Below are 10,850 nucleotides of genomic sequence, written 5' to 3'. Positions count from 1 at the left end.
ACGTAACACCTATCCAGCCCTATCGGAAGCACGTTTCGCCATCTTTATTATGGTCAGTGGAGGGCTTTTTTTCTCTTCCTGGACTCACTCATCTTAAGAGACATCTGTATTTTGGTTTTCTTGTATTCTTGCGAGCAAGAGACAAAGCGAGAAAGATGAAAACAACGAGGAAAGTCCTCTCTGCAGCTATTCCACAGTTCCCTCCCACTCCGCCTCGCCCTCACTTAAGATGGCCACCAGAAAACTGGTGCAACGACGTGACACCGCTGTTTCGGTTGTCAAGGAGATGCGAATACCGGAAATGCGGAATTCGGGGAGGGTGCACGCAAAGGCTGTGGGCGAGAGGCCGGGCGTCACAGGTCCTGACAGCGAAGAAGTTGGCAGGTCCTGACTGGGGAGAGCTGTGGCGGAGGCACCTCCGTGTCCAGTTAGCCCTGGTGATGGAGTCGCAGGTCGCGGCTGCAGGGGCTGGAGAGACTGAGGCAGAGGCGGATAAGGGTTCCATGATTGGCGGTGCCGGACAGGAGTCGTTGGTCTCGGCACCCAAAGGGGCCGTCCGGTGGCAGCTCTTGCGACAGGTAAGGGCGAGCGCTCTCCACCGGTGCCTGTGGCCACTCCCCTCTCAGGTAGCGGCTCGCGGTTCTCTACAGCCCCGCGCTGACTTCTCCATTTGTCAGGAGCCAAGCGAGAAGCGCCCCCTTGCTTCATCTACACTGTCCCACCAAAAAAGGGAGAATCTGGCGGGGTTGGAGAGTGGGACAGCCAGAGCGAGGTTCCAGAAACTCAGCTCCAAGTAGAAAATCCTTTTGCTCGCCTGTCTGATGGGTGCGACCGCCTCTCTTCACCGCGTGCTGCTCTGCTTTCCTGAACCTTTCCATTTTATTTTATTTTTTTGCTTCTTAACTCACAGCCTAGTCGCGGTCACCGACTTCCTGGGTGCAGGTTTTGGTCCCACGTCTCTGGAGATCCGCGAGGTTCACTAATGGAATGGGGACTTTGCACGCGTTTCAGTGCAATGTCTATCGGAGGGTAAAGGGAGCTTTCTCCTTTTCCCGCCACGTGAAACTCAGACGTTTATTTTCTAAGTTTGAAGTAAATTATTGGGATACTCGCTGCCCAAGATGTACCAATGAATCCAAATGTGTTGGCTCGTTTCTTCCAAACCGCTCCAGTGAAGGCTGTTGTGTTTATAAGTTTCCTTGGTCGTGTCACGGTCATAGAAAAGTAACTAAGACAGTGGCGCGGGGCAATGAGTCCTTAGTGTATTATTTTACTTAGACACTGCTTTTAAACAACCAACCTCATGTCATATGACATACAACTTCTGTGAACCACTTGGTAGTCTATTGATATAACCTGTGATCACCTGCGTGGTTTACTCGTGTCTGGTCTGTATACCCATAGTCGCCTGGCACGTTCTCCTATTTATGGTAGAGTATATAAGGGCAAGAGGCACATTTAAAATCCCTGCTTACGTGATGGCTGGTAACATGCTGTATTACTTTTGTTATTACTGTGATGAAAATACTAGACAAAGCAGTTTAAGAAAGGAAGGGTATATGTTGGTGCACAGTTGGATGGTACAGATTTTAGCAGAAAAAGTCAAGGTGGCAGGATCCTAAAGCAGCTAGTCTCGTTGTGTTAGCAGTCAGGAAGAAGAGAGCAATTGACGAATACTAGCTAGTTCTATTTCTCCTTTTTATTTAGTTGAAGACCTAGTGTATGACATGATACCATATTGAGTGTGCATCCCCACCTCAATGACCATAGTTAGGAAAATCCTTTACAGACATGCCAAGAGGTTAACCTAATATAGATAACCCCTCGTAGACATGTGGAGACGTTATCGGTTCCTCTAGTTCTTGTCAAGTTGATAATCACTATGAGCCACCTCATAGATTGTTAGCTAAAGGAAGATGCATGGCCAAGCCAAAAGTCACAGTGTAGAGAAAAAGACTTATTGGTTTTAGGTGTGTCTTAGTCAGGGTTTCTATTCCTGCACAAAACATCATGACCAAGAAGCAAGTTGGGGAGGAAAGGGTTTATTCAGCTTACACTTCCACATTGCTGTTCATCACCAAAGGAAGTCAGGACTGGAACTCAAGCAGGTCAGGAAGCAGGAGCTGATGCAGAGGCCATGGAGGGATGTTACTTACTGGCTTGCTTCTCCTGGCTTGCTCAACTTGCTTTCTTATAGAACCCAACACTGCCAGCCCAGGGATGGTACCACACACAATGAGCTGGGCCCTCCCCCTTCCTTGATCACTAATTGAGAAAATGCTTTACAGCTGTATCTCAGGAGGCATTTCCTCAAGGAAGGCTCCTTTCTCTGTGATAACTCCAGCTTGTATCAAAACCAGCCAGTACACACAAAACCAGCCAGTACAAAGTGTCAGGGAAAAAGTGATTTCTTTTTTCAGTTGATTACCTCAGGCTAAACATTTTTGTAACTGTTTAAAGTGACTAAACCATTCATGCATGTTTCATTTGTGTTCAGAAGCAGAAAGCTTGAAGAATCTGATCAAGGCTAGAAATTTGTGACTCAAGTTGGGAGTGTTACTCAGTGCTAGAACACCTTGCGTGTGCAACGCCCTAGTTTTGATCTCTTTCTCTTGTGGCACACTTTCATGATGTGCGTTTCTTTTCTGTCTTTCTGTCCTCCTCAGGATTCCAGTGGTGTCTCATGGCTCCTTGTATTAACTGTTCAATAATACTTTAATGATTTTTCTGGAGCTCATACTTTTGAGGGAAAACCTGTATGACTAGTACATTGTTGTTTCTAGGTTATGTGATAAATTGTTGACTTTTGATTCTAGTGCCTACCCTAAGTCGGTGAGATCTAGAAGTCTATATGTGATCAATAGCTAAAGAACTTACAGGCATTTTGTGTTCCTCTGGGTTGAGTCTCATCTGATAAGGGTGATGGTCACTTGCAACTTCAGTCTTTCAATGTTCATCCAGTTAGGGATCCTGAAGAAATGATCTAGTTTCCTTAAGAAATAATTTCTTTCAAATGACTCTGGTAGGCCACATTTGGGCCAATTGCTGTGCCTTAGAGAATGGAGCTGTTTGCCAAACCTGGGACATCAACCTACTTAACAATCCCAGCAAAATTACATAAAGAAGATGCATGCGTACAGAAACTCACAGATGCCTCTAGAGTGAAATACTTTATCTGGAGGGTTGAATACTTGGCTGAAGACTCTGGTTAATGAAGTATCTCATAGCACTATTTAAGGCAGCGTCCTCTGTTAAACTGTCAGTGTTGAAGCCCTTGATTTTAGGCTCCGTCCTGCCCTTGACTGGGCATGATGATGAACGCTTTATTGGATATTAGTTTTTCATTGTAAGCGAAAGTCTGAGGGTCGGCTTCTTTCCCACCTCTGCTTAAAATGAAATTCTTGTTCTTTTAGTCTCAGTTTTTGGAGTAGTCTCTGGTAACCCTTTAAATTTCACTGAAATTTGTAGTGACTTCTGTGTTCACCTCTAATTTTTATAATTTGAGTTTTCCTTGTTTCCTAGTGCTTTTACATTTTTTTAAGACTTAATTTTTAATTATTTGTTTGCAGTTGATACTTTCTGGGAGAGCAAAAATTAGTTTTCTCCAATGGATTTTCACTGGTTATGTCAACTGCACTCCAGGCCAGACCTCATGCACAGAAGTAGTTGGCCAACATAAAAAGGACTCCACGAAAAGAGAAAGATAAAATCAAAATACATAGTATGAAAACAAATCTTTTTTTTTGTTTTTTTTTGTTTTTTGGTTTTTTGAGACAGGGTTTCTCTGTATAGCCCTGGCTGTCCTGGAACTCACTCTATAGACCAGGCTGGCCTCAAACTCAGAAATCCACCTGCCTCTGCCTCCCAAGTGCTGGGATTAAAGGCGTGCGCCACCACTGCCCGGCTTCTAAGAAGGACCAAAGCACCCACACTTTGGTCTAACTTGTTCATGAGCTTCATGTGGTCTGTGAGTTGTATCTTAGATATTTGAGCTTTTGGGCTAATATCCAATTATCAGTGAGTGCATACCATGTGCATTCTTTTGTGATTGGGTTACCTCACTCAGGATGATATTTTCTAGTTCCATCCATTTACCTAAGAATTTCTTGAATTCATTGATTTTAATAGCTGAGTAATATTCCATTGTGTAAGTGTACCACAATTTTTGTATCCATTCTTCTATTGAAGGACATCTGGGTTCTTTTAAGTTTCTGGCTATTATAAATAAGGTTGCTATGATGGAGCATATGTCCTTGTTATATGTTAGAACATCTTCTGGGTATATGCCAAGGAGTGGTATAGCTGGGTCCTCAGGTATTGCTATGTTCAATTTTCTGAGGAACCGCCAGACTGATTTCCAGAGTGGTTGTACCATCTTGCAATCTCACCAACAAAGGAGGAGTGTTCCTCTTTCTCCACATCCTTGCCAGCATCTACTATCACCTGAGTTTTTGATCTTAGCCATTCTGACTGGTGTGAGGTGGAATCTCAGGGTTGTTTTGATTTGCATTTCCCTGGTGACTAAGGATATTGAACATTTCTTTAGGTGCTTCTCCACCATTTGAGTTTCCTCAGTTGAGAATTCTTTGTTTAGCTCTGTACCCAACTTTTTAATAGGGTTATTTGATTGTCTAGAGTTTAATTTCTTCTGTTCTTTGTATACCTTGGATATTAGCCCTCTATCAGATGTAGGATTGGTAAAGATCTTTTCCCAATCTGTGGGTTGCCACTTTGTCCTATTGACGGTGTCCTTTGCTTTACAGAAGCTTTGCAGTTTTATGAGGTACCATTTGTCAATTCTTGATCTTAGAGCATAAGCCATTGGTGTTCTGTTCAGAAACTTTTCCCCCGTGCCCATGTGTTTGAGGATTTCCCCAAGTTTCTCTTCTATTAGTTTCAGTGTAGCTGGTTTTATGTGGAGGTCCTTGATCCACTTGGACTTGAGCTTTGTACAAGGAGATAAGTATGGATCAATTTGCATTCTTCTACATGCTGACCTCCAGTAGAACCAGCACCATTTGTTGAAAATGCTGTCCTTTTTCCACTGGATGGTTTTAGTTCCTTTGTCAAAGATCAAGTAATCATAGATGTGTGGGTAGTTTAGTTTTTTTTTTTTAATAATTTATTTATTTTTTCTCAAATTGTAATTCATTCACACAGCGGTTATAAACACAGAAAGGCAGGATGTGGGGAAGGGGATGACACTGGAGTGTGGGTGTTCAGGGGGAATACAGATATCTTTCAGAACCGGGTATCGGCTGGGTGAAGGTTCAGGGGACAGGTCACTATGACTCTGCCTATGACTCACTTGTCCTTATCTAAGTTGGTATTGTCTGCCAAGGCTACCTATTTACAAGGTCTATGACTACTCGGGCTGGTAAATTTCCACAAAAGCTGCCTGTTTACAATAGCTTGTAGCCATCTGTTTCAATGTTTTTCCACAGAGACCCAAGACTTGGTATTAGTATACATGTATGACAGGCCTGTTGCTGATTTTAGGCCTATGGCTGATTTTAGGCCTTTAGTGTGTAATCAGGGCTGCCCCTAACATCTCCTCCCTTCTCTAAGTATAGAAGGGCTGTGGCTATTCTAATCTTGCGAAGGCGGGGATAGAGGCCTGACCTCCAGTAATTGAAGTGGACCTTGTAATGGCTCCGGTACCCTGTCGTTGTCCAGTGAGGCATGAGGGCCATACCTATCCCGATGTCTTTTTCCTGGAGAGGGGATACTTTTGACATCAACCCCTATGCAGTCAGGCTTGTCCCTCAGGGAACCCAGAGAGATATTTTTAACTTTTATTGATATTCCCTTGCAGTGCTTAAGCCTTGCAGCCTAAACAAGAATTCAGATCGCCTGTCAGAGGGGGTTCTGGGTGACCCCTCTCTGCCTGGTCTAGGGGCGGAAGTATCCTCTTTTAGGTTGGGTGGAGATGGGTTTTGGGAACACCCTGTATAAAGTAACAACCTCATCTTGAGTCTCGTGGTCCTCCATAGCTAACTTATGATAATGTATCTGAATAGGTTTTGCTACCTAATTGTTTATCTGTTGTTTCACAGAGTTAGTCAGCCTATTTGAGGCCCAGGGACCAGCAGAAATAAGCAAAAAGAACCCAAATAATGGTCCCAAGATGGGAGGAAGTAGGGTTGACAACCTTGGAGAGGCTGAAAACCAATTCTTGTACCAGCATTCATCTGTCTCTTTCTCTCTCTGATTTTTCTTAGGGCCTTCACTACCTGTTTCATGCTCTCTTTAACCCTCCTTGTCTTGTCTATGTAAAGGCAACCTTCTTCTTTAAGGGCTGTACACAGTCAAGAGCTGTACACAGCCTTTTCTATTGTAATAGAGTAAATCAAGTCCAATAAGGATCTTTGTGATTTTAGGAGGTCTCTTCAGACAGCGAAACGAGAGATTTCTTCAGATTAGTGATGTCAATCTCTAGCTGTTTGATGTTCTTGTCAGTGGCCCTTCAAAGGTCTGAGTAGTATAAGTTCGGAGGCCACCATCTGGATTAGAACTTCTAACAGCAGACATCACGGATGATTCATTTTTACCTGGGATGCTGCCTGAGTTAAAGCTCCTGGGAGGCCCTCTTTCTCTCGGTTTTCTGATGTTGGGTACAGAGCTGCCGCCTGAGACCTGCTCTATGCTCGGGCCCCTTAGTTTTTTGAGACAGGGTTTCACTATGTAGCTCTAGCTGTCCTGGAGCTACCTATGTAGACCATGCTGGCCTCAAACTCACAGAGATCTGTCAGCCTCTGCCTCCCAAGAAGTGGGATTAAAGGTGTGTGCCAGTACACTTTTGTTTGTTTTTAATGTAAGCACCTATAGCTGCTTTAGCTGTTATCTCAAGGTTCTAGCGATAACGCTTGCAATTTGAATTATTTCTAGTAATATTTTAATTTCTACTGTGACTTCATACACACATACACACACACACACACACACACACACACACACGTAACAGCCCGTTCTGCCCTATGTTTGGGGGCCACTTTGTAACAGCCCAAGCTTCTACTCCGGTCCTTGGGTCAGGGTCTAGCAAGAGAGAGAGTGGGGATGGAAGGGCAAGAGACGCGAAGAATGGAGACAAGACAGAGAGTCTGTTCAAGTCCCGTTTATTGAAAAGAAATCCTGGGTATACATAAGCAGAAGCAGGGGACCACAGCTGAAGACACTTTACCACGTGCGCCTTGCAGCTGGGGGCATTAAACAACAAAACAAGATATGTAAGAAAAACAAGATGTTTATCAGAGTGTGCTCAGCTGTTTCAGGCTGTTGAAAATAAGTCTCTTGTCAGGGTATATGGTCTGAGATGGCTGCAAAGATGATAGCCGCTTTCTGCTCAGAGTGGGCTCCCAACGCACGCGCGCGCGCGCGCACACACACACACACACACACACACACACACACACGGAATATATATTTTTCCAGAATTTGTCCCTGTGCTGACACCGTTTTCATCATATTGCTGATTTTTATTGGCTATTTCCCTTTGCATTGGCAAATCTCTTCCAGATCCTGGATTGAATTTTTCTGCTTGTGTCTTCTTTGATATGACTATCATTTTTACTGGTAAACTTTTGAAATCTTCATCCAACACTTTATCTACTTCAGTATCTTTGAACTCAGTGAGGGATTACAATCTTTTAGAGATGTCACATTTCCTTGTCTTTTCATATTTTTGATGTTTCTATGATGTAATCTGTAGATGTTGCTTTGACTATCTCTTCCAGTTTGGCTTAGAGATCTTACTGAACAGCCTACTCCTGAGGCTCAATCTTTATACTATTCTACGAGGAGAAAACAAGTTATTATAACAGCTGTAGAATCAAATTATATAAAGATACTGAAATTGATTAGTATGAGTATATGAAGCATAATAAGAAATAAAAATAATCATAAAATTTTGCTAGAGGGTGTGGTGAAAAAGTAGAAAGTGCAAGGTGCAAAGGAAGGAAACAGGATGTTGGAACAGCTTCTCTTTGTGTTTTCCCAAACTGGAGACTTCTGGTTATACGTGTGGGGATGAGGAGTGCGGAGGATGTGGTGTCAGTTAGACATCTAGGCTCTTGGCTATATGCATAGGGAATACTCATGGTTCTACACTCACACCCATCCCCATCCACCCATATATTCCAGGCTCATCTTGTACAATTCCTGCCATTTCTCCAAGTTTGATCATTGAACTCTTCAATGATGGTCGTGTGTGTGCGTGTGTGTGTGTGTAGTTTTAAAAATGTAAGTCAGAAACTATAAGTCTCCATTAGTTTATATAATACTCTATTTGGATATAGAACTAACTGTAGGGTTTTTGCTAACACTCTTTAATCTTCTAGCTCTATCTCTTTTCTCCAAATGTGGGAAACTAATACAAACCAGTCATTTAATTTATCCTAAAACAAATAAATACATGTACACACATGCACACACACACACAGCTACACAAGCACACATACATGTGCATACACACAAGCATAAATATGTCACACACACAGGTACATATACACATAAGCAGTGTACATATGCTGTGAATGCACACACATGAATATGCACACACACATGTATACACAAATGCAAATGTGCACTTGCACACACACAGAACCTAATAATAACATACTGCACTAGTTCTGGCTGTTAAAGGTGTTGCTTGTCTTCACTTCCTCTGATTGACAAATGCCCAGGAGAAAAGTGGATATGAAAACCTTGTTAACTCGAGATTTTTTTCCTACTTAAGGCATCAGACTGTTAAACGGTTACTACCTTCACTACTCAATTATACTCTTAAGTGTTTTGTCCATTTTTTCTCTGTGTGTTCAGCAGGAAATTAGTCTGAATAATCTAATCCAGTATCATTGGAAGTGAGAGTTTCCTTATCACTTAAAAACTGGAAACAAAAGCTTATACCACTTGTATAATATAACCCTAATATTTGGTTTTATTTTAAAGGTTCTGAAGCAGAAACAGCTGGATGATGGTCTGAGACATGTATCTGTGAGAAGATTTGAATCATTTAATCTGTTCTCAGTCACAGAAGCCAAAAAAAGGGGAACTGAAAAAGAGGCTGGTGTGTGGGTCCAGTACACAAGCATCTTTTATCCCGAATACAGCATCTCCTTAAGGTGAGTGTTGTCGAGTTAAAGTCTGTAGAAGGAAACCCTTGCACTTAGAGCTCCATGCCTACTATGGCTTTGCAGCAATCTTTATTAGAACTCAGTTTTGCAACTCGATGTTAAAAAATCCTGCTGCCTTAGACTGAATCTCTTATGATTCTATTTCATAAAAAAGCGCAAGTATCAAATGAAAGCAGCAACTTTAAATTACTTTTGAAGATTTCTGAGAAGACAAGCAATCTGACTCGAACCACTTCACTGGAAGATATTCTCATTGTACTTTAGCTTGCTGCTACTTTATTTCTAAAAATACCTTTTATATTTATCATATGTATTGTCTGTAAGTCTGTATTATAAAAATCAACATCTAATGAGGACATGCTTGTTTACTATCTTAGTCTCTGTTTTGCTGTGAGAAGACACCATGACCAAGGCAACTCTAATGAAAGAAACCTTTAATTGGAGGCTTGCTTACAGTTTTAGAGATGTGTCTCTAGAACTATAACAGAGTCCTGATCTAAAATTTTGGCCTTGAGGGTTGCCAGTTTTCTCTCTCTTTTTGTATTTTGTGTTATATCCTTCTACATTAGTCAAGCAAAAACAATGCCTTAAGTCTACCAAATTCCACAGTAGAACATGGTCTTCAATAAATAATCATAGTAACACTAAGAATGGCTGGCAATTGATATTGTTTACTAGGTGATGTCACTGTTTTGAGTGGTTTTTATGTATTAACATCTTTAATACAACAGCCAATATATTGGTGAATACTATTGATGTCATCATTTCATAAGTGAGGAATAAGCTGGTTAAGGTCACACAGCTGCTTCTGTAGTGATTTGTGCCTATATTTAATCCAGGTAATCTACCCTATTGATAACCGGTCTGGAATATACACTATATAATCCAGTCTACGTTTAGCTTCTGTATGATCATGCCTTTTAGTCTAGGTGCATTGATTTCCTCAGTGATCACTCTGTTCACCAACTTCTTGCTTTGTATATTGTTGGCACATATTTTTGTATCTGTTTTATTGGGTTCTTACTACTTCCTGCTGATTAGGGATGTCGGATTCTAGGGGCAAGTTGTTAGGATGTTCCAACTTGTTGTCTCTTTCCTCAGGTCCACTTGACAAACCACAGCAACAGGAAACAGCAACACCCTCCTAGGAGCGAGTCAGATAGCCCCTCGCAGGGTTCTCATATTCATAGCCTCTCAAAACTTCCCAGAATTCCAAAACTCACACACTGAAGAAACTATCTGCAGCGGGCAAAACCACACCCCTGCTAGTGCACAAGGAGAAACCACACCCCTGCTAGTACACAAGGAGAAACCACACCCCTGCTAGTGCACAAGGAGAAACAACCACACCCCTGCTAGTGCACAAGGAGAAACAACCACACCCCTGCTAGTGCACAAGGAGAAACAACCACACCCCTGCTAGTGCACAAGGAGAAACCACACCCCTGCTAGTACACAAGGAGAAACCACACCCCTGCTAGTGCACAAGGAGAAACAACCACACCCCTGCTAGTGCACAAGGAGAAACAACCACACCCCTGCTAGTGCACAAGGAGAGACCACACCCCTGCTAGTGCACAAGGAGAGACCACACCCCTGCTAGTGCACAAGGAGAGACCACACCCCTGCTAGTGCACAAGGAGAAACCACACCCCTGCTAGTGCACAAGGAGAAACCACACCCCTGCTAGTGCACAAGGAGAAACCACACCCCTGCTAG

The 10,850-nt window shown here is 42.6% G+C and overlaps 1 protein-coding gene across 1 annotated transcript in view; it reads left to right on the top strand.

The window, feature by feature from the left end:
* Positions 1 to 347: 347 nt before the first annotated feature.
* The window catches only part of Camkmt (calmodulin-lysine N-methyltransferase), a 357,972-nt gene continuing 347,469 nt past the window's right edge, over positions 348 to 10,850 (top strand). Inside the window, exons 1-2 of the mRNA XM_028765088.1 lie at positions 348 to 578; positions 8,947 to 9,119. Of these exons, the coding sequence (XP_028620921.1) occupies positions 441 to 578; positions 8,947 to 9,119 (311 nt within the window). The 5' untranslated portion in view covers positions 348 to 440. The remainder of the gene's footprint in view (positions 579 to 8,946; positions 9,120 to 10,850) is intronic.

The sequence above is a fragment of the Grammomys surdaster genome, unplaced genomic scaffold (genome assembly GCF_004785775.1).
Source record: "Grammomys surdaster isolate TR1022 unplaced genomic scaffold, NIH_TR_1.0 149, whole genome shotgun sequence".
Taxonomy (NCBI): Eukaryota; Metazoa; Chordata; class Mammalia; order Rodentia; family Muridae; genus Grammomys; species Grammomys surdaster.
The sequence above is the reverse complement of the archived record's forward strand: the minus strand, read 5'-3'. Positions and strand labels throughout refer to the sequence as shown.